The sequence below is a fragment of the Taeniopygia guttata genome, chromosome 23 (genome assembly GCF_048771995.1).
Source record: "Taeniopygia guttata chromosome 23, bTaeGut7.mat, whole genome shotgun sequence".
Classification (NCBI taxonomy): Eukaryota; Metazoa; Chordata; class Aves; order Passeriformes; family Estrildidae; genus Taeniopygia; species Taeniopygia guttata.
The window spans coordinates 2,108,476-2,131,966 of NC_133048.1; the positions used below are offsets into that span (position 1 = coordinate 2,108,476).

General features: G+C 58.7%; 1 protein-coding gene and 1 non-coding gene across 7 annotated transcripts; both read right to left on the reverse strand.

The window, feature by feature from the left end:
• Positions 1–181: 181 nt before the first annotated feature.
• RIMS3 (regulating synaptic membrane exocytosis 3) lies at positions 182–22,435 on the reverse strand. 6 transcript variants are annotated; one of them, XR_012051817.1, is made up of 8 exons: positions 10,812–11,028; positions 7,575–7,849; positions 5,636–5,777; positions 5,437–5,549; positions 4,032–4,133; positions 3,803–3,942; positions 1,589–2,810; positions 182–1,547 (listed from the first exon to the last, which is right to left on the reverse strand). XR_012051817.1 is itself a non-coding variant. In XM_032752552.3 (7 exons), the coding sequence occupies exons 2-7, from the start codon at positions 7,798–7,800 to the stop codon at positions 2,598–2,600; spliced, it is 936 nt and encodes a 311-aa protein (XP_032608443.1). In that variant the 5' UTR covers positions 7,801–7,849; positions 19,697–22,435; the 3' UTR covers positions 182–2,597. The 6 variants fall into 6 exon arrangements, 5 of the variants coding, with proteins under 5 accessions (XP_032608443.1, XP_032608441.1, XP_032608442.1 ...); XM_032752552.3 differs by lacking the exon at positions 10,812–11,028 and adding an exon at positions 19,697–22,435 and having other exon boundaries at positions 182–2,810; XM_032752550.3 differs by lacking the exon at positions 10,812–11,028 and adding an exon at positions 17,186–17,304 and having other exon boundaries at positions 182–2,810.
• MIR2982 (microRNA mir-2982) lies at positions 3,928–4,035 on the reverse strand. The gene is given in 1 exon segment (NR_048990.1): positions 3,928–4,035. It is a non-coding gene; the product is annotated as a microRNA mir-2982 (primary transcript).
• Positions 22,436–23,491: the final 1,056 nt, after the last annotated feature.

Here is a 23,491-nt window from a genome sequence, read left to right on the forward strand (position 1 = left end):
TGGACCTCCAGATTTGGGTTGGTAGAACTGCAGATTTGAGGTTATGGAACACCAAGTTTGGGTTTTTGGGCCCCCGGATTTGGGGTTATGCAACCCCAGAATTGGGGTTGTGGAGCTCAAGGCTTGGATTTGTGAACCCTCAGGTCTGGGTTTGTGGACCCTTGGGACTGGATTCCTCAGATTTGGATTTGTGGGCCCCAGATTTGGGGTTGAGGACTCCCAGGTTTGGTTTTCTGGAGCCCCAGGTTTGGGGTTGGGTTTGTGGAGGGAACAGCTTCATCCCAACAGTCTTTTCCTTCAGGTTTGGGTTTGTTCCGCTGTGGCTGAGCTGGTTCTTCATTCCCGGTGCCACCAGGGAGAAGCCCAGGTGGGTTTGTTGTGCTCTGTGCATCGTGGAATTCCGTGTTTTGCCAAGAAATAATCCTATAAAAACCCCAGCCGTGCTGTGGGTGCTTTGTGGTGAAGACTGAAGGTCAGAGCCAGCCCCGTGAAATTCCTCGTGAACCTCTTGTCCTCTTCCAGTCTCCTCATGTTTTGGCGTGTCGGGATTTTGTTCCTTCTCTCTCGGGAACTGATCCTTCAGGACAGTCATTGGATTTAGGAATATTTGATGAAGAAACCAAGAGTTTCTAGTGGTGTCTCCCCTGAGTAATTTCAGCAAATTTCAATAGGCACCTTCAAAAAAAGCTTCCGTAATTCCCGGGTTTGCTACAAGAACTGGATCCCTCGGAGGGAACCAAAATGCTGCTTGGAAAAACAAACAAAACAAATGAAAAAAAAAAAACCCCAAAAACGCTCATCCCGCTGAGGAACTCTTTTGTCTGCCCCAAGAATTCCAGGGCTGCTCTCGAGATGTCCCCTTGGAGAGAACCAGGGTTGGATTCTGCTCCTGCTTGGAATTCAAGTATCCAGGAGGGCATCCAAGCTCTCCAGAAGGGTGTCCCAACCCCAAGGAGGACGTCCCAGACCTCGAGGGGATCCTGCTGGAGCCTGGAAAGGGAATTCCAGAGCCCTGAAAGGGAATCCCAGAGCCTGGAAAGGAATCCCAGAGCCCGGGAAGGGAATCCCAGAGCCTGGAAAGGAATCCCAGAGCCCGGGAAGGGAATCCCACACCTTGAGGAGGACAGCCTGGTCTGGAGGAGGAGGAGGAGGAGATCCCAGCTCCAAGGAGAACATCTCCAGGAGGGGATCCAAGATCTTGGGAAGGTCATCCCAATGCTCAGGGAGGGTATCCCAGCTCCTGAGGAGGGAATCCCAACCTCTGAGGAGGGAATCCCGGCCTTTAAGGACGGCATCCTACTCCAAGGAGGATATTCCAGACCCCAAGAAGGGTATCCCAACCCCTGAGGAGGAAATCCCAACCTTAAGAAGAGCATTCCAGACCTCGAGGAGAGCATCCCAACCCCGAGCAGGGCTTCCTAGACCCCAGGGAGGGACAGCCAGACCTCAAGGAGGACATCTGAGATCCGAGGAGAGCGTTCCAGACCTCAAAGAGGACATCTCAGTTCCAAGGAGGACATCCCAGCTCCAAGGAGAGCATTCCAGACCTCAAGGAGGACATCTGAGCTCCAAGGAGAGCGTTCCAGACCTCAAGGAGGACATCTGAGCTCCAAGGAGAGCGTTCCAGACCTCAAGGAGGACGTCCCAGCTCCCAGGAGAGCAATCCAGACCTCAAGGAGAGCATCCTGGCCCTCCAGCTGGGAAGGAAGGGGCTGGGAGGCAGCCGATCCACCAGGATCCCGGTATTCCTGCTCCGTTGGGTCGCTTCTCCCACCTCCCACGAGGCATTCCCAGAGTTTTTCTGTCCTTCAGGTCTGGTTTTGGCCGGACACGCGCGTGGTCAGAGGTGGGACACGAGGAGAAGCCCGGCGGACGCCGAGGGGAGGCAGAGCCCCTTCCCCTGTCCCCTCTTGCTTTGGCAATGGTCACAGGCTACATGCTCCTGGGAAAACCCAAAAAAAAAAACCAAAAAAACCAAAATTGGGGGAAAAACAACCAAAAAAAAAGGCAGGGAAATGGCCACCAAAAGTGCTGGGAAAGCGACCAAAGGGGATGAGACTGGCAGATGTTCCCGGTCCATCCGGAGTTCTCCTGGGTATTGCAGTGAGTGTGTTGTTAGCACGTGGCAAAGCTACATAAGAGAAGATGCTACATTCCTTGGAAAACAAAACTAGTGCTGAGCTGGATTTGTTCGGAGTCCGGTGGGGTTTTCCCCTTGGAAAGCCACCTTTTCCTGGGAGGCAGGGAAAGGGGATGGGAGGAAAAAGGAACCTCATCCTCACTGCTCCCAGCAGGGTCGGGAGAGAGCCGGGAGCTTCCAGGACGAGGGCTGGGAACAGTCTGGGATCGTTGGCAGTCGCAGCCCTCGGAGGGAATTTTCTCCTCTCCTTCCCCCCTGCCTCACACCCGCTCCTCGCTCCCTCTCCCTTCCCAGGGAGGGCATCCAGGGCAGATTTTTTTGTGGGGGAAGGAGATTGAAAATTTAAAAAAAAAAAAAAAAAATGGAAGGAAAAAAAAAAAAGGATATTTGATATTTACAGCTCTCCACGACCAGTTCTGCAAGGTCTCCTTGGGTGTCTCCTTCCCAATCCCAGCCTCTACGGGCAGGAGGGGCTGGTGGAGCTCTCCAGGGAGGACTGGGAGAGGCGGCGGGTCAGGGGTCCGATGCTGGAGTCGGCCAGGGAGGAGGTGGGGAAGAGTTTGTACCAGCCCGAGACGGCGCTGGAGAGATCCAGCTCCTCCAGGATGATCTGGGCCATCCCCATGAAGCACTTGTGGTCCATGCGCCCGTAATCGCCCCAGACGATCACCTGCGGGCATGGAAGGGGTGATGGAGCTGGGAGTCCTGGGGAAGTCATGCCCAGGTGGAAAAACCTGCTGTGGTCAGGGTCGGGGAGGTCTGAGGGATGCAGGAAAGGCTCTGGGGATCCCTGGGCTGTGAGGGTGGGGAGGTCCTGGCACAGGGCATTCCAGATCCTAGAGAGGGCATTCCAGCCCCGAGGAGAGCATCCCAAACCTGAGGAAACCATCCCAACCCCAAGGAGAGCATCCCAAACTTGAGGAAACCATCCCAACCTCGAGAAGAGCATCCCAAACCTGAGGAGAGCATCCCAAACCTGAGGAAACCATCCCAACCCCAGGAAACCATCCCAACCTCGAGGAGAGCATCCCAAACCTGAGGAAACCATCCCAAATCTGAGGAAACCATCTCAACCCCGAGGAGAGCATCCCAACTCCAAGCAGGGCATTCCAGAGCTCAAGGAGAACACCCCAGACCTTGAGGAGAACCTCCTAGACCTCAGGGAGAACATCCCAGGCCTTGAGGAGAACATCCCAGGCCTTGAGGAGAGCATTCCAACCCTAAGCAAGGCATTCCAGACCTCAGGGAGAGCATCCCAGACCTCAAGGAGAACATCCCAGACCTTGAGGAGAACCTCCTAGACCTCAAGGAGAACATCCCAGACCTTGAGGAGAGCATTCCAGACCTCGAGGAGAACATCCTAACCGCAAGGAGAGCAGCCCAATCCTAAGCAAGGCATCCCAGACCTTGAGTAGACATCCCAACCCAAGGCAGGGCACCCAGATCCCAAGGAGGACACCCAGACCTCAAGGAGGACATCCCAGCTCCAAGGAGGACACCCAGATCTCAAGGAGGACACCCAGACCTCAAGGAGGACATCCCAGCTCCAAGGAGGACATCTCAGCCCACAGAAGCCGTGGCTGTCCCAGCCCTGGCAGTGTCCAAGGAAAGGCTGGATGGGGCTTGGAGCCACCTGGGATAGGGGAAGGTGTCCCTGCCCACCTGCAGGACTTTGCCCTGGGGACTCTCCTCGAAGAGCAGGGGCTGCTGGTACGAGGGGTCGCAGGTTTTCTTCACCACCTTGGTCTTCTTCTTGGCCAGGCAGACGCCGTTCTCCAGCAGGTAAACCTTCACGTAGGTGGCTGCCGTGGGAAATGGGGACAAGCAGGGCCATGGAACGGGGTCCTGGGATGGTCCCGGCAGCCCAAGCCCTCCCTCCACAGCCACCTACCAGGGATGCACTTGGAGCCCATCTTTGGGATGAGTCCCCTGGCCTGGATCACGTCCACCTCCAGCTGCCCGTTGCGGTCAGCCATGCCGACGTGGACATCGCCTGCGAGGGGGGAACACGCCTGATGGTCACCTCCCCCTGGGGACAGCCACGGCCCCGTGGCCTCATCCCCATCCTCACACCCACGTCCCACGGGATGCCGGATTTGTTGGGAATTAGGGGCTCAGAGGATGGGAAGGGGCTTGGAGTGAGCAGTGAGGAGAGGTCGGGGTGGGAGCCCCCCCTGAGGAGAGGTCGGGGTGGGAGCCCCCCCTGAGGAGAGGTCGGGGTGGGAGCTCCCCCTCCCCATCAGCTCCATCCCTGTCACTGGGATTTTATCCCTTGTGATGGGAGTAAGGCTGGGGTTTAGCCAGGCTGGGCTTGGCCGGGTGAAAAGGAGAGGCTGGGACAGGAGGGATCAGGGGCCAGGAACTCTGAGGGGTCCAACCACGCCTTTCCCGTTTCCCCTTCCCCTTTCCCCTTCCCCTTTCCCTTTCCCCTTTTCCCCCTTCTCCTTTCCTCTTTCTCCTTTCCCCTTTTCCCTTTTCCCCTTCCCCTTTCCCCTTTCCCCTTTCCCTTTCCCCTTTCTCCTTTCCCCTTCCCCTTTCCCCTTCCCCTTTCCCCTTCCCTTTCTCCCTTCCCCTTTCCCTTTCCCCTTTCCCCTTTCCCCTTTCCCCATTACCCTTTCCCCATTCCCCTTTCCCCTTTCTCCTTTCCCCTTTCCCCTTTCCCTTTCTCCTTTCCTCTTTCCCCTTTCCCCTTTCTCCTTTCCTCTTTCTCCTTTCCCTTTTCCCCTTTCCCCATTCCCCTCTCCCCTTTCCCCTTTTCCCCTTTCCCCTTTCCCCTTTCCCCTTCCCCTTCCCTTTCCCCTTTCCCCTTCCCCTTCCCCTTTCCCCTTCCCTTTCCCCTTTTCCCTTTCCCCTTCCCCATTTCCTGAACGTCCCTTCCCTCCTGATGGGATTTACTCAGGCCCAGCTCCCGGTGCCACAGGGACATGGGACACAGGACAGGGGACCCCGGGCAGCTCTTCCCATTCCCAGCAGGATCAGGAGGCCACCTTGGGCTGCGTCCCCATCTGCTGCTGGCTGGGAATTCCGACTTAGGGTGCGACTTTTGCTCCCCATTTGGGATTTCAAAGGGAAAAGAGGGACAGAAGGTGGGGGTGTGATTCCAGGCTGCTCGAAAAGGAATCCCCGGGAAGAGGCAGAGCTGCGGGTTCTGGGGGATGCCCCTGAGCCCCTCTCCCCTGCTGGTGGCAGAGCGTTCCCGGAGCGGGATGTGCTGGGATGGAGCCCCGGGAAGAAACACGCGGCTTCTTCCCCCAATTCCCTTCCTCCGGAGCCTCCCTGGGCGCTGCCCCACTCACCCATCGGGGGGGTTGCCAGGGTCTGCCGCCCCACCAGCTGCCCCGGCCCCAGCCCGTCGAGGAAATCGCTGAACTGGCTCTCCGCTCCCAGCCGCGTGGTGGGGAAGATGAACCTGCAAAGGATTTTTATGGAGCATCCCTCTGCCCATCCCGCGGGAGGGATCCCGGTACTTCTCCCCATCCCTGCCCCGTTCCTTACGTGCCGTCGGAGCTGTTGCTGTTGGTGCTGCCGTCCGTGGACTCCCGGCTGCCCTGCCGGGTCACCCTGGTCCTCATCTCCACGGCGATGCCGGTCTCGGTGCTCCTGCGGATGGTGCTGCGCAGCTTTTTGGGGCCCCCCTCTGGAATTGGAGACGGGGTCAGCTCCAGCTCCTGCCCCCAGCCCCGTCCCTTCCCGGTTTCCATCGCTCCAGGGAGTTGTGCACCGTTCCCCGGGTGAATTCCCGCATGGACACACCCCGGTGCGGCCGGAGAGGAGAGCCACGGGCTGGCTCCGTGTCCCCGTGTCCCCATCTGCCAGATGCTCTGTCCCAGTGTCACCGCGGCTTTGGATGGCTCAGAGCCCCCTCTGCGACGGAGACCTGCCCCGCTCACCCCACAAGCGTCCCTTGGCCTCCAAAGTCCCCGTGCCAGAGGGGACAGGAACCCACAGTGTCACGGCCCCAGTGCTCCTGGATGTCCCCTTGGCCTCCAAAATCTGTCCCTGTGCTGAAGGGGACAACAACCCCCAGGTGTGGGCACAACCCCAAAGCTGCCTGACGTCCCCATGGCCTCCAGAACCGCTGTGCCCCTGTCCCCGTGCCAGAGGGGACAGCAATGCACGATGTCACAGCCCCAGTGCTTCTGATGTCCCCTTGGCCTCCAAAATCTCTGTCCCTGTACTGAAGGGGACAACAACCCCCAGGTGTGTGTGCAACCCCAATGCTCATGATGTCCCCTTGGCCTCCAAAACTGCTGTGCCCCTGTCCCCGTGCCAGAGGGGACAGCCCTCAGTGTCACAGTCCTAATGCTCCTGATGTCCCCTTGTCCTCCAAAATCTCTGTCCCCGTGCTGAAGGGGACAGTAACCCGCAGGTGTGGGCACCGCCTGATGTCCCCTTGGCCTCCAGATCCCCCCTGTGCCCCTGTCCCCATGCCAGAGGGGACAACCCACAGCGCCACAGGTGTGGGCACAGCCCCGACACCACCTGATGTCCCCTTTCCCCGTCCCCACCGCGTGTCCCCGGTGGTGGCAGATGGCAGCAGGAGGAGGAGGAGGAGGGTGGTGGCACAAGCAGCCACCCCTGGCACCGTCCCCGGGCCCTGCTGTGTGACCATGTGTGAGTGGTGTCACCACCAGATTTGTCCTGCTCCTTTGGGGCTGTCCCCACCCAAGGGTTTGCCCGGTCCCGGCAGCTCCCTGGAACAGCCTTAAAATTTCGGGAAACGTTAACGGGGGAGGGATCGAAGCTGTTCGGATTTTATGCCTCATTATAATATAAAGGTTTTAGGTGACATTTTTGGGGGTGTCATTTTTTGGCTGTAGTTTTTTTGGGTGTCATTTTTAAGTGCCATTTTAGGGGCTGTCATTTTTTTGGGTATAATTTTTTTGGTGTAGTTTTTTGGGTGTAATTTTTAGGCACCATTTTTGGGTGTGGTTTTTTTGGGTATCATTTTTTGGATGTTATTTTTAGGCACCACTTTTGGGTGTAGTTTTTAGGCGCCATTTTTAGATGCCTCCATCACGCACGGGCAACCAAAGCATGACTGGTGGCCACCTCCAAGCCCAAGAGGGGGCTCAGGGTGGCGTCTCACCGGTCTGGTTGAGCTGCAGGGTCATTTTATTTGGGTGTAGATTTTTTGGATGTCATTTTTAGGTGCCATTTTTGGGGGTGTCATTTTTAGGTGCCATTTTTGGGGGTGTCATTTTTTTGGTGTCATTTTTTGGGTGCCATTTTTGGGGGTGTCATTGGATATAATTTTTTAGTGTCGTTTTTTGGGTGTCATTTTTAGGCACCATTTTTGGATGTAATTTTTAGGCACCATTTTTGGGTGTAGTTTTTAGGCGCCATTTTTAGATGCCTCCATCACACGTGGGCAACCAAAGCATGACTGGTGGCCACCTCCAAGCCCAAGAGGGGGCTCAGGGTGGCCTCTCACCAGTCTGGTTGAGCTGCAGGGTGCTCTTGCTCCACTGGGACAGCCCCACAATCGCCACCATCTTGGCGCCCAGGCTGGAGCGTCGCTTCTTGCTGGCGGTGACGGTGACGGAGACGGAGTCGGCGCTGCCGCGCGCGCTCTTCTCCAGGTTGTACATCTCGCCGCTGATGCTGGAGCTGCGCACCACATTCCTGGCAGACGAGGAGCTGGCATCCCCGTTGAACATGGTCAGCGCGCCCGCCGGCACCGGCACCGGCCCTGCTGCCCGGGATCAGCTGCGGGGACAAATTTGGGGACGCTGAGGGGTCGTGGCATCGCTGGCTGGAAATCGGGGAAGGGTTTTTCCCGCTGGGAACTCCCCCAGGCTCCCTCAGGAGCATTCCCGAGGCTGCCAGAGCTCCAGGAGTGCTGGGACACGGCTCCCAGGGATGCCCAGCTTGGGATTTGGGGGTGTCTGTGCAGGGCCAAGGGTTGGACTGGATGATCCTTGTGGGTTCCTTTAATCTTGGTATATTCCAATATTTTTCCCCACCGTGGGAGAAGCAGGAAGGGGTCAGGACTCCTGGGGTGAACATCCAGCCCTACCTCAGCTCCCTGCAGGACCAGGACACTCCCAACATCCAGGAGACACCTGGATGGGCAGAAGGTTCTGAGTGCCACCATTGCCCAGCCAGGGCTGAGAGGTCCCTCGGGTACAGCCCCATCCACCCCTGAGGACATCCAAAATCTCATCCAGCCAAGTTTTCCCTGCACATCCCCTTCCCCAAACCTGCTGCAGGTGATCCCAGCCCGGGGTGGGAATCCCTGGAGCACCGGGGGCGGATGCCAGAGCTCCACACGGCCCCGCCGCCTTCCCCTGCCCATGAATATTTAAAGTCCAGCGGGATGGAGCATCCATCTTCCAGGGAAAGGTGAATTATTAACTGCAGGCCGAGCGGAGCCACTTTGTGATAATGGATGGAGGCAGCGCCTGGAAAAATGTTTCCCTTTCAGGAGAGAGGGATGGACACGAGGATGGGGAGCGGGGCAGGCTCCACACAGGGCACAGCTGGGATGAGACCTGATGGGAATCGTGGATGAGTCCTGGCAGGAGCTGTGGGATCAGCTCCAGCACCGCTGAACTCCTGGATTTATCAGTTGCAGGGGTGAGTGGGTGATTAGTCATTAATAGCATTAATGAGTTCCCTCCTGGCTGGGGTTTTCCCTCCTGGCACTGCCCAGGCATTGACCCACAGCCTTCCCCCCACTCCTTGTGCCTGGGGGGGCTCAGCACTGGCCCCCAGCTCCAGAGGGATGGATCCTCTGGGATAAAGCTGTTGGTGTGGGATGAGCCCCAATCCAGAGGGATGGATTCTCTGGGATAAAGCCATCAGGGTGGGATGTGTCCCAGCTCCAGAGGGATGGAGCCACTGGCACCAGGTGCAATCCCAGCTCTGGATCTGCCCCATCACAGCCCCGTGCTGATGTCCAGCACCTCCTCGAGGAGGTGTCAGAGCTGATCCGCTGCCTTGGGGACCTTTGGGGTGACACTTTCCAATGCCACCCGCCACTCTCAGGCTCCAAACCTGCTGCAATCCCTGAGTATTCCCTTAGGATGCGCCTGGCACGGGGAATGGATCCCAAAGCTGCAATGTCCCGCTGCACCCCGTGCCTCAGTTTCCCCACTGGCAAACCTGGCCTAGGCTGTGCCTGAACAAACACAAATCCCTCTGCACAGGGCTCAGCCAGGCCCAGCCCAGGCCCCTCCACGGTCCAGGGGAGAAATCCCTGAACACTCCACGCCTGTAGGGCCAGGAGAACACAAAGGGCTCCTGGTGCTGCTCCAGCCTCGCCCTGGTGGGAGCAAATTAGATCAGGAGAGCAGAGCGCTAATGGGATCATTTCCAATGCAACACACACAGGGATAATCCGCAGCAAAGGAAGCCGAGGCACTCCCCAGCCCGAAGGGAGGATTTGCTTTCCCCTGCTGTGATTTTACACCGTATCTCTCTGCACAATCTGTTTCTGCCCCGTGCAGGGGCTGCCTGGGGGGGTTGGGGAGTGCCTGGTGCTGAGATGAGCTGGGTTTGAGTGCTGGAGACTGTGGCTGCCACAGCTGAGCCGGCCTTGGCACGGGCACAGCATCTTCAGTGTCACCACAGCATCCTTGGCAGGGCCACAGCATCTTCAGTATCACCACAGCATCCTTAGCAGGGTTCCAGCATCCTCAGCACCACCACGGCATCCTGAGCACTACCACAGTGCCCTCAGCACGGCCACAGCAGCCTTGGTGCCATCACAGCATCCTCAGCACCACCACAGCCTCCTTGGTGCCACCACAATACCCTTGGTGCCACTACAGCGTCCCTGGTACAATCACATCATCCTTGGTGCCACCAAAGCACCCTCGGCATGGCCATGGCATCCTCAGCACCACCACAGCATCTTTGCCATGGCCACGGCACCCTTGATGCCACCACAGCATCCTCAGCATGGCCACAGCATCCTCAGGATGGCCACAGCATCTCTGGCATGGCCATGGCACCCCTGATGCCACCACGGTGTGCTTGATGCCACCACAGCCCCCCTGATGCCACCACAGCATCCTCAGCATCATCACAGCATGGCCATGGCATCTTTGATGCCACCACGGCATCCCTCATGCCACCACAGCATCCTCATCATCACCACAGCATCCTCAGCAGGGCCACAGCATTTCTGGCATGGCCATGGCACCCCTGATGCCACCACAGCACCCTCCATGCCACCACAGCCCCCCTGATGCTGCCACAGCATCCTCAGCATCACCACAGCATCCTCAGCATGGCCACGGCACCGCTGATGCCACCACGGCCCCCCTGATGCCACCACGGCATCCCTGATGCCACCACGGCATCCCTGATGCCACCACAGCATCCTCAGCATCAGCACAGCATCCTCAGCATGGCCACAGCACCCCTGATGCCACCACAGCACCCCTGATGCCACCACGGCCCCCTTGATGCCACCACGGCCCCCCTGATGCCACCACGGCCCCCCTGATGCCACCACCGCCTCCCGAGCCCGCTGCCGAGCCCCCAGCCCCGCTGCCGCCCCTATCCCGGCTCCCCCTTCCCGGCAGCGCGGGGGGGAGTCAGGGACCCGCACCACCTTTCCCTTCCAACACCCATTTTCCCCCTTCCCCTGCATTTATTCCCGGGATCCCGAAGCTCCGGGATGCTCGGAGCGATGCCCCCGGGGCAGCCCCGCAGCGCTCACCGCCACCGCGCTCCGTCCTTGCGGGAAACAACGAGCCCCGGCAGCCCCGGGACGTTCCCCGAGGGACCCGCGGAGCCCACGGACACCGCCGGGAGCCGCGTCATGGCTGGAGCATCCCCGATGGAGGAGCACAAGCGGCAGGAAAATCCCGATCCCTGCTGCCTTAGGATGGCGGGGGCCGAGTTCTGCCCCTCCCAGCTCGTGGCACCCCAAAAAAAACATATTAAAAGAGGAGATGGAGGCGTCTTACCGGCCCCGCGGAGGGGAGGAGGAGGAGGAGGAGGCTCCGCTCAGCTTCCCAGCCCCATCCCGGCCGGATCCGGAGGGTGCCAGGGCGGGTGAATCTTTCCAGGGTTCTGGAGAGCCGGGGCTGTGCTGGCGCTGCTTCAGCATCTCCCTCAGCATCTCCATGGTTACCCGGCTGACCCAGTTCTCCTCCCAGCCCCGAGCAGGGCCTCGGTGGTCCAGCGGGGTGGGATGTGCTGGGAGCATCCCTGGGCTGGGATTCAGGGAGCTGATGAGCCCCAGCACGGATCCCTACAGGTGCCGTGGGAAGGGAAAAGTGGCGAGGATGGGAAAAGTGGGGCTGGAGGTGAGCCCAGGAGGGGATGGAGCCCGGGGGGCTGCAGGGCTGGGAAGGGACAAGTCGGGGATGGGAGGCAGCGCTGGCCCCAAATACACCACAAAAACAGGGAATGGGGGGCAAAATATTGATGGGAAAAACGGGTGCCTTGGGAAAAGCTCTGGAGAAGGAGGGGGCAGCCCCACAGGTGCTCCCACACAGGTGGGAAAGGAGGAGGAGGAGGAGGAGGAGGAGGAGGAGGAAGGTGTTAAATGAGCACGGTGGGGGTGGCTGGGAATGCTGCCTTGCCAGGGAAGGAGGCAGAGGGATTTTGGGAGCTGTTTGCTCCCTGAAAACCATCAAGGTGGGTGTTCCCAGGGAAAATCGGGGCTGGGAACCCCGGGCAGTGGGGCAGAAGGTTCTTCCTGTGCCCTGTTGAGGCTGGAGGGAGAGCACTGAAAACTGTCTGGAGCAGGGAGGTCCTAAAATCAGCTTTTTCGGGGAATAAAAAGGTTGCCAGAGCTGCCACCCCGAGGCCCTGGCTGAGCACCAACACACCAGGACAGGCTGCAGCATCCCAGCTCCCACACACCTGCTCCTCCAAGAATTTGGGAATCAGGCAAGGCTTATTTCCCCTGAAAGTATTTCATTCTAATTAATTGCTCCGCCTTTGATAGGCAGCCGCTTGTATAATTTTAATTGCCCAACAAGGGCTATAATTGGGTGCACGTGAGCTGGGAATTTGGGAGGAACTCCAGGTCCTGGAATTCAGCTTCTCCTGGCTCAGGCAGGTTAGCAAAGTTCCGTCCTGGCTGGGATTTGCTGCAGGTTAAAATTAAAGGATGGGTCGGAACGTGCTCCGTTTCTTGGAAAAGTTGGGAAGTTTGGATGGGGTTGTGCTCAGGGATCCCACAGGAGCTGCCTCTGGAAAAAGGGCTGGCTGCTGGATAAGGGAGGAAGGTCCTGGAGCAAATCCCACGGGAGGGCTCTGCTCAGGATGGTTTTCCAAAGGGCAGTGCCGGGATGGGAGCCTGGACTGGTTTTCCATCGGGATGGGAAGAGCTGGTGGCCGTGGCATGGGTGACAGTGACCAGGGATGTCCCCAAGGGCTCAGGAGGGATGGCATTCCTCCATTCCTCCGGCCTGGAAACAGCTGGGGCTGCTCCGGGTGCTCTCCGTGCTTCCATCTGCTCCTGCACGTGGGACCCAGATGGGAACATCGCTGGGACCCAGACTGGGAGCACCCATGGGACCCAGACTGGGAGCACCAGTGGGATCCAAACAGGGAACATCACTGGAACCCAAACTGGGAACATCACTGGGATCCAGACTGGGAACATCACTGGGATCCAGACTGGGAGCACCAGTGGGATCCAAACAGGGAACATCACTGGAACCCAGACTGGGAGCACCACTGGGATCCAGACTGGGAACACCCATGGGACCCAGACTGGGAGCCACAGCCCAGCAGGGGCTCTCCAGGCAGCAGAGACACAGCAGAAATGTCCCACTGGAATCTTCCTGAGTCTTGCTGTGTCCAAACACACCCTGCTCATGGCAATTCCCTTCCCACGCCCATTCCCAAAGGATGTGTCCATCTCCAGGTGCCACAGCTCCAGGAGGATCCAGCTCAGGGTGGGGAACCAGCGTGACACAGAATCCTCCTGCAGGCTCTTCATGCCCATCTTCCATGGGAAGGTGGGACAGGTTTGGGATTCCAGGCGATCCAAGCCCGAGCCCTGACCACGCTGTCCCTGTCCCCCGCGTCCCTGCGTGACGTCTGCGCCCGCTTCAATCAGATCTGCGCCGAATCCCAGCGTTTCCTTGGCAACATCATGGAATCCGAGGAGCAAAAGCCACCCGGCAGGGCCAGGCTGGGGGACAGCCAGCGCCCGCCGAGCCCAACTGGCCACCAGAGCCACCAGAGCCACCAGAGCCACGGGGACACTGCGGCAAGCAGCGATGCTCCAACCTGTCCTGGAGGTAACCCAGGGCAGAGCGTGGATAATCTGCTCTGGTGGCACCTCGGTGCTGGTTGGGGACAGAGCAGGACCTCGCTGGCACCACGGGCAGAGGGACCTGTGGGGCCGTGTCACCCCCAAAAAGTGGGGCAGCTCCACGGGGATGCCAGACAGCTGGGATGGGTTTGGAATGGGATGGCCCCACTCAGGTGGCACCGAGGGCTGGCAGGGCCGTGCCAGGCCCGGGGCTGATCTCCCTGGCACAGAGGGAAGGTGCAGAGGAGCTTTTCCCGTTCCGGCTGCGAGCTCTGCAATGCAGCTCGCACGGCTCGGCTGCTGTGCGTGAATCCCATCAATATTTCATGGAGCTGCTTCCTCCAGGGGAAGGGCTGCTCTCAGCTCCGGCTTTCTGCTGCTCTACCAGCAGGGAACAGCTGATTTCCCTCCAGCAGCACCCAGCAGATCGGCCTGGTCCTCTCCATTCCACCTTGGCAAATATCCCTGTGCCTTCCAGGAGCTCCAGAGCCTGGAATCCCTCAGGTGCCACCCTTGGCACCTGCCTGGGATGGGCACCAGCTCCAGGATGGGTCACCAAACCCAGCCACATCCCCAAATCCGCATCCAGCAGCGGGGATGTGCCAACAGCCCGGCTGGATCCGATATTCCTGCCCAGCCACATCCATCCCGCAGATCCCAGCTGGCTCCCGAGCCCAGCAGGAGCCAGGGGTGAGCAGCTTTGTTTGCAGAAAAAGTCGCTTTTTTAACTGCTAAGGCTGCACAATTATTGCCGAGCTTCTTCAGGGATCAGCAGAAAACTTGGGAAGAGTTCTGGGAGCCGGAGCGATGCCAGGAGGGGGCAGAGCCTGCGGCAAACACCCCTGGCACGGGGAATGGATGGTGGATGACAAGAGGGATGGTTTGGGAATGGTCAGGGAATGAAACACCCCTCACACGGGGAGTGGGGCGGCTCTCCTGGGCTGGCAGTGGCTCCTGCGTCCCCAGAAGAGCAGCAGGATGGGATGAGGGAAGATCCCAGCCAGGTGCTGCTCCCCAGAGAACTTGTGAGAAGATGAGGCCAAAAACTCTGGTGTTGCTCCACCACCCAACAACTCAAATCTGCACAATTCCCAATTTTTGAGGTGAAACGTCCATCCCTGGGAGTCTTTTTGTCTGTGGGAAGGATGAGGAGCCTGGAGAGGCTCCCAGAAGAGCGTTGCAGGGTGAGGAAGGAGCTCCTGATCCCAGCAGGCAGCGGGAGGAGCGGGGCTGTCAATCCCTTCCCAATAATTCCTGAGCGAGCCTCTCTCCCTGCTCGTGGAGATGCGGTGACAAAACATTTGAAGCGCCTTGACAGGAACGCCAAGAGCTGCTGTCACACAGCTCCAGTTTTAATCAGCAGGAAAATTAGGGATTTTCATCACCTTCAACTGCATTTTGTATCCGTGTGAGGCTTCCCAAAGGGCTGTGCTGCAGCGGGAGCCCACGGAGAGCTGAGCCCCAGGGACGGCAGCAGCTCGGGGGGGATGGAAGGGGGGATTCACCCCCGGATTTGGGGCCAAGCTGCTGCAATGTCACCCTCAGTCCCTGTCCCACAAAGGCTGGAACGGGGACAACGCCAGAGGCTGGGGGTGTGGGAGGTGGCAGGAGTTTGGCCTCACGAAGGGATGTCGGGGATGGAGCAGAGGGAGAGAGGTGAGAGCACAGAGGGAGCGGCCCGGGGAGGTGTCGGGCAGGAAAAAACGGCACAGGGAGAAATGGGGCTGGAGGGGAGAGCTGGGAGCAGCCAGGGGTGGTTTGGGAATGGCCAGGGTGATCAGGCAGGGATGGTTTGGGAATGAAAACAGAGATGGTTTGGGAATGGCTGGGGGATCAGGCAGGGATGGTTTGGGAATGAAAACAGAAATGGTTTGGGAATGGCCAGGGTGATCAGGCAGGGATGGTTTGGGAATGAAAACAGAAATGGTTTGGGAATGGCCAGGGTGATCAGGCAGGGATGGTTTGGGAATGAAAACAGAAATGGTTTGGGAATGGCCAGGGTGATCAGGCAGGGATGGTTTGGGAATGGTCAGGGTGATCAGGCAGGAAGGGTTTGGGAATGAAAACAGAAATGGTTTGGGAGCAGCCAGGGGACAAAAACAGGGATGGTTTGGGAATGGTCAGGGAATGAAATCAGGGATGGTTTAGGAATGGTCAGGGGATGAAATCAGGGATGGTTTGGAAGAAGTCAGGCAGGGATGGTCTGGGAGCAACCAGGGGATCAGGCAGGGATGGTTTGGGAATGGTCAGGGGAAGAAACGAGGGATGGTTTGGGAATGGTTAGGGAATGAAACCAGGGCTAGTTTGGTAATGGTCAGGGGATGAAAAGAGGGATGGTTTGGGAATGGCTGGGGGATGAAACCAGAGACGGTTTGGGAACAGCCAGGGCATGAAATTGGGGATGGTTTGGAAGCAGCCAGGGGATGCAGCCAGGGATGGTTTGGGAATGGCTGGGGGATGAAAAGAGGGATGGTTTGGGAATAGCTGGGGGATCAGGCAGGGATGGTTTGGGAATGGCTGGGGGATCAGGCAGGGATGGTTTGGGAGCAGCAAAGGCTGGTTTGGGCAGGTGCTCCCTTGTCCTGTGGTGGAAGAACAGCCCCAGGCTCCCGTGCCTGGCAGCAAAGCCCATCCCGAGCTCCCGGCGGCTCCGCAGCCTCCCACTCCCAGCTCCCAATGGAAACGAGCGGCGCAGCCCCGGGATGTTCCCCGGGCACCCAGCGGTGGGGTTCAGCCTTGGAAGCCCCTTTCCCGTGGGTGCCGGACCCCTGAGGGTGGGCAGTGCCCACCACAGAGCCCCCCAGACCCCTGAGCCCACCCCACAGAGCCCCTCACAGCCACCACCTCCCGTGGGGGGCACCCTCAGGACCAGCTCCCACGCAGGGGCCCTGGGGACCATTTCGGGCCACCGAGGGGACCCTGGTGCCAGCCAGGCCTGAGCCCCCCGGGGTGCCAGGGTGATGCCCACGGGCTGTCCCCACTCGTTGTCCCTCTGGTTGTGGCACGAGGGAGCAGCACAGGAGCTCTGCCCATCCCAGGGCACCGTCTCGCTCTTCCCCACCCCTTCCTCAACAATTTCCCCACCAGAACCGACCCCAGCACCTTTTCCAAACCCCACGGAGGGCGGAGGAGGCTCCGCATCGAGGAAGAGACAAATCCACGCACAAATCCCAGGCTGGAGCCGCCGGGAATCGCGGGACGAGCTGAGCCCGGTGCGGTGCCCCGGGGCAGACCCTCCCCAGCGCCCTCCCCGCTTTTCCCGGTCCCTATCCCGGTATTCCCGGTCCCTATCCCGCTTTTCCCGGCGCTGGGACCGGCGTGCACGGGACGGGCTTGACGTCAACGGGCTTTCAGCGGGATGATGGATGGCACGGGAAGGCGCTCCCGGTGCCCAGCGCCGGCCGGGAAGCGCTGCTTGCCGCGCACCGGGAAAGGCTCCGGGGAACCGGCCCGGGGAACGGGGGCAGCGCGGCCGCAGCTCCCCCGTTTTGACCGCAGCGATGATTTTGGGGTGTTCGCATCCCGGCTCAGAGCCTGGGCGATGATTTAGGGATGCCGCCACCCGTGGGGCACGGGGGGACCCCCGGCGTTGTCCCCACGGGGGTGGAGACCCCTCCTCTCCCTCCATCCCTCCTCCCGGGGCTCCCGGAGCGCGCATCCCGCTGCTCCCCGGTACCGCGGGCGCGCCGAGCATCCCCAAATTCCCCTTCCCCGCTGCCCCCGCCGGGGCCGGGGATGCTCCGGGGCAGGTGCGGCCCCGCCGGGAGCGGTGCCCGCGGTGCCCGCGGTTGTCGCCGCTGTCCCGGAGCACTCACCGCTGCCGCCGCCGCCGCCGCCCGTGCCCGCTCCTCCCCCGGCCCCGGCGGGCTGCTGGGAGCGGCGGGCGGGGGAGCCCCGGGCCCGGAGCGGGGAGGGACCGGCACCTCCCGGGGGAGCGGCCCGCCGGACCCCGAACGGCGGCGGCGGCACCGCGCAGCCATCAGGTGGGTCCTAAAGGGTGATGGAAGGAGGCGCCGCAACCCCAAAATTCTCCAGTTGGACCCTACAGGCTTCAAGTGGGTCCTGCAGCCGGCAGCTGGACCCCAAAATCCTTCAGTTGGACCCTACAGGCTTCAAGTGGGTCCTGCAGCCGGCAGCTGGACCCCAAAATCCTCTAACCGGACCCTACAGGATTCAAGTGGGTCTTGCAGACGGCAACAGGACCCCAAAATCCTCCAGTTGGACCCTACAGGCTTCAAGTGGGTCCTGCAGACAGCAGCTGGACCCCAAAATCCTCCAGTTGGACCCTCCAGGCTTCAGCTGGAGTCTGGAGCCATTAACCAGAGCTTGGGAGCCACCAGATGGACCCTAAACCCAGCAACTGAACCCCAAGAGGCACCAAATGGATCCCACAGCCATCAATTGATCCCAAAGAGGCACCAGATGATCCTACAGCCGTCAATTGAGCCCCAAGAGGCACCAAATGGATCCTACAGCCATCAACTGGACACCAAGAGCCTCCAGCTGCACCTTATACCCATCAACGGGACCCTACACCCGTTAACCAAACCCCAAGAGCCTCCAGTTGGACCTTACACCCACCAGCTGGACCCCAAAAGCCTCAGGTTGAACCCTGCACTGCTCAATTGGACTTTGCACCCATCAGTGGGACCCCAAGAGCCCCCAGACGAACCCTACAGCCATCAGTGGGGCCCCAAGAGCCCCCAGCCAGACCCTACAGCCATCAGTGGGACTCTGGAGCTGCCACCTGCCCCTCCTGTCCCAGCTGCACCCCAAGAGCTGTTGCCAACCCCACTGCTGTCACCTGGACCCCAAGAGTCCCTCGGGAGCAGCTGATCCCGCTCCGGGAATGCACAAACCTCCAGTTCCCATCCCGCTGGAGCAGCCACAGGGGACGGCACAGGGACACCACCACGGGGACACCATGGAGGCACCACAGAGACACCACCACAGGGACACCACCACAGGGACACCATGGGGACACCATTGAGACACCACGGGGACAGCACCACAGGGACACCATGGGGACACCATGGGGACACCATGGGGACACCACCACAGGGACACCATGGGGACACCATGGGGACACCACAGGGACACCACAGGGACACCATGGGGACACCATTGAGACACCATGGGGACACCACCACAGGGACACCACAGAGACACCATGGGGCACCACGGGGACAGCACCACAGGGACACCATGGTGACACCATGGGGACACCACGGAGACACCACCACAGGGACACCATGGGGACACCAATGGGGCACCATGGGGACACCACAGGGACACCATGGGGATACCATGGGGACACCATGGGGACACCACCACAGGGGACGGCACAGGGACACCATGGGGACACCATGGGGACAGCACCACAGGGACACCACAGGGACAACACCACGGGGACACCACGGGGACACCATGGGGACATCACAGGGACACCATGGGGACACCATGGGGACACCATTGAGACACCACCACAGGGACACCATGGTGACACCATGGGGACACCACGGAGACACCACCACAGGGACACCATGGGGACACCAATGGGGCACCATGGGGACACCACAGGGACACCATGGGGATACCATGGGGACACCATGGGGACACCACCACAGGGGACGGCACAGGGACACCATGGGGACACCATGGGGACAGCACCACAGGGACACCACAGGGACAACACCACGGGGACACCACGGGGACACCATGGGGACATCACAGGGACACCATGGGGACACCATGGGGACACCATTGAGACACCACCACAGGGACACCATGGGGACACCATAGAGATACCACCACAGGGACACCACCACAGGGACACCACGGGGACACCATGGGGACACCACGGGGACACCACCACAGGGACACCATGGGGACACCATGGGGACACCACGGGGACACCATGGGGACACCATGGGGACACCATTGAGACCCCATGGGGAGACCACCACAGGGACACCATGGGGACACCACCACAGGGACACCACGGAGACACCATGGGGCACCACGGGGACAGCACCACAGGGACACCACGGGGAGACCATGGAGACACCATGGGGACAGCACCACAGGGACACCATGGAGACACCATGGGGCACCACGGGGACACCATGGGGACACCATGGAGACACCACAACAGGGACACCACCACAGGGACACCATGGGGACATCACGGGGACACCCACAGGGACACCATGGGGACACCACGGGGACAGCACGGGGACACACGGGGACACTGGGGTGCCCTGGATGCCGGCGAGGGAGGAGGTTGGGGCGCAGAGCGGCGGTTCCAGCGCTGCCCTTGGACTCACCTTGGCTGCGGGATCCAAAGTCGGCTTTCCCTCCGGGCTCCTGCTCCCGGTGAATTCCGAATTCCTCTCCCTGCCTTGCCTCTGCCGGCTGACATGGAGCCACGTGCCAGGAGCAAAGCCGCCCTCACCGCCTTCTTTAACTCTGTCCCTCCCTAAAATCCCGCAATTCCCGGCTCCCCATCCCCGTGGGCACCTCAGGGCGTTCCCAATCCCGGGATTAGGGCCTGGGGAGCGATTTGGGATCGGGGTGGCTCAGTGAGTGAGAGCATCCATCAGTGCACGGAGGATGTGGGATAATTCTCCCCGTGGCGGCTGCTGGAGGGAAAAACTGGGATGCAGCAGGTCCCGGCAGGAAAGCTGCTTCAGGAACAGGAATAGCTGAAAGAACTAAATATGGAAACTTGGATAAAGCAGCGCTGAAGGAGGGAGATGGTTTCCTAACGGGATTCAAAGCATATAAACAAACTCAGGGAGGAGGGAGGTTGTCCAGAGGGGCCTTGGTGAGGAAGAGTTTGGAGAACCAGCTGGAATTCTCCCAGCAGGGAAGGCTGTTCCATGAAATTTCCAGCTTTGTGGAGGAAGTGCCACCCCTGGGAACACATTGTCGGGGGGAAGAGATAACAAAAACAATATCCTTAAAAGATTCTCTGAGGGATTTTTATTTTTTTTTTCCAGCTGCTTTTTGATGATAGGGAGTTGCACAGCAATGGAGTTCTCTGTTCCCATTGGAAGATTTTTTGCTTCCTTTGGTTTTTCTGGGATCACGCTGGGAAGGCTTTGGTGCGGCACCAATTTCCTGGGAATTGCTCCCCTGGATGGACAAACCCCAAAGCTCAGCCTCGTGCTGAGATCCCATCAGAGCTCTCCCATCTCCGATGTCTCTTAATTCCTTAAGGAGCTCGGCTTTGCCGGCTCCTCGGCACCTTCTGCTTTCCCTTTTGGGATTGTGCCGGCACCACGGGGCGGCTTAACGCGATTATCCCGCTGCAACTGCCCTAAGAGGATTCCCGGGGCTGGGTGGGTGTCGGAATCTGAGCTATTGATGATTCCAAAATTGCAAAAAGTCTCTGTCTTTCTGCCCTGTTGCCAAAGCAGAAGCCATAATTGGTCTGTGCTGGTTTCAGGGTTGTTTATTCTGTTTATCTCTAACATGTTCTGCTGCCCTGCCGCAGCTCTGTCCTGCAGGGCAGCGTGTGGGGCTCTGCCCTCAGTGGGATGGTACAAACATTAAATACCACAAACTACCTGTGCTGGATTTACAATAACGTGCCAATATCTGTCACCTACGTTGGACAGTGTGTCCCCAGCCTGAACCAACAGAAAAATGCCAACACCACAGTGAAGCTGGGTCAGCTCCTTCCCTGCTCCCTGCTGGAGGCCGTGTCCCACTTCTGGCAGGAGCAGGAGCCGTGTGGAGACGCTGGAAAATCTCCTGCCAGCAGCAATGGGGTCACCAGTGCTCACCAGTTGGATACTGGGACAGCCAGGAGGTTGAACTGGGCAGGAGGTGCTTTCCTGGGAAATCTCCCCACTGCCAGCAAAGTGGGAATATTGGGAATGAGGCTTCCCAGTGCTGATCCGAAACTTTTGGGGGGTTTTCCTGATTCCTGTCCGCTCTTCCTTAGGAAATGAGGGCTGGGAGAATGAGGGAGAGCAGGATTCCTTTGGGAATTCCCATCTGGATCAGAAAAGGTGACATTTCCCAGGACACAGGTTCAAACCTGAGCACAAAAGGGGACCCACAAGCCCAGAGTTGATGCTGGATCATCCCTCAGGAATTTTGGGCACCTAAAGAATCCTTTGGCAACACCCATAGATCAAATTATTTTCCCAGAGGTTTAAATTTCAAAGCAGAAGGGTTAAAAATTCAGTGTCCAGGCACAGATATATTCCTAAATATCCTTAAATATTATATGGATCATCCCAGCTAGGATAGGCACCAGGTGGGAGGTGGCACTTCCATCTGAGAATATGACACAAAGGGTCAGGCCCCAAAATCTGGCCCTAAACGGCCCCTTTTTCCTGCAGATCCATAAAGCAGCATGTCCATGTGCGGAAAGAATTGATATCCAGGTTTTCCCGTGCCTGTGGATTATTGCCCCAAAGCAACAGCTTGTTTGGGATAACTCCAGAGTCCTGCTGGAACAGGAATCCCCAGCGGGGGCTGAGCTGGGAAGGGCCAGCCTGGTCCCTGCTGCTCTGAGCTGATTTTCCCTGGTGCCAAACGAATCCACGGCTCCCAAATCCAGGTCTGGGGTGCAGTGGGAAGCGTGGGAGGGATGGGACCAGCAGGTGGAAGGTGCTGGGTGAGTCCAAACTCATCAAAGCGCCACCAAATTCCTGCGAAATCACTTTCTCCTTTCCTTTTTTTCTCTCCCCCCTCCTCGTTTCTTGTTTTCCTTGGCTCCTCCACGTTCCGGGCAGGCTGACAGGGAGCTGCAATCCCGGTGGGAAAAGCCAAGCAGCTCCAGACAATGGATCCATTGCTGCTGGGAAAGGGAGCAGGTGGGGAGGAAACGGAGCCCGAGCTGCACAAAAGGATCCGCGGCAAGAGGAGGAGGAGGAGGAGCAAGGGGGGATTGTCCAGAAATCCCTGGAAAAGGGCTGGATCCAAGCTGGGTTCTCCGACAGCTGGGCCTGCCAGCAGCAGCAGCAGCGCTGGGTAATTAATTAATAAATGAGGCGTTTTCCAGGGAATTGTGGGGATGAATCGTCAGCCTCGGTGTGGAACAGAAGGAAATGGCTCAGAAATTCGGGAATTAAAAAAAAAAAAAAAAAACAAAAAAAAACCAAGAAAAACAAACCCCAAGCTGGAGCAGCTGTGAGGGTGGGGAATGGATTTCCAGGGAAGCTGTGCTTGGGAAGGGTTCAATTCCAGGCTGGAGAAAGCTGGGAGAGTAGGAAGGGTCCCTGCCCATGGCAGGAGGGGGAATTGGATGATCCTGAATGTCCTTCCAACCCAGACCGCTCCATGATCCCGACTTTTATTGCTCTTGGCTGCCTTGCAAGTGCCCTCAGCCTCAAGACTTCCAATAAAACTGCAGGAATTTCACTGCAAGACATTCCCCACTCCAGTGCCAGCACGGAGCCTCCGGGCCAGCCGAGCTCCCAGCCCACAGAGGACACAGAAATTTGTCCCATTTCTTCCACAAAACCCACAAATCCCAAATCCCTGTGCATGCCATGAGGGAATGGGATTTTGTCCTCTAGCAGGGCAGAGCCAACAGTTTTGGGAAGGGTGACTGGAAGTGCAGCAGCCCCGTGGGATCCGGCTTTCCTTTCTCATCCCAAACAATATTTCAAGGGATTTATTTTTATAACCTGAACAATGATATTAAAAACGCTGTTAAAAAAAGAAACTTGGCCAGGCTGCAAATTGGGCCAGCAGAAAGGACAACGAGGAGGCAAAAAGATGGAGTCGCTCCTAAGGAAAAGGGAATTTTTTTTGTGGGAGAAATCCTAAGGCAGCATGAATCACCTCTCAGTGTGTCCTGGAGCCAGGAAATCTGGGATTTGGGAGAGCTGGCAGGAGCAGGGCACAGACTTTGGCTTGAAGCAGCTCCAGGATGGCAGGAGAAAAATCTTCCTGTGCCGAGGGAGGAGCAGCTCGGGCAGGATTCACTGGGATGTCCCTGGATGATCCCTGGGATTGCACTGCCGGGAATATCCTGTTGGAAATACAAAATGCATTCTGTTGGAAATGCAAAAATATTCCACTAGAAAACTACTTTACTATTAATTGACTTAATTCATGAAATCTAGAGACGTGGATAATAACATGGGTGGGAATCAATT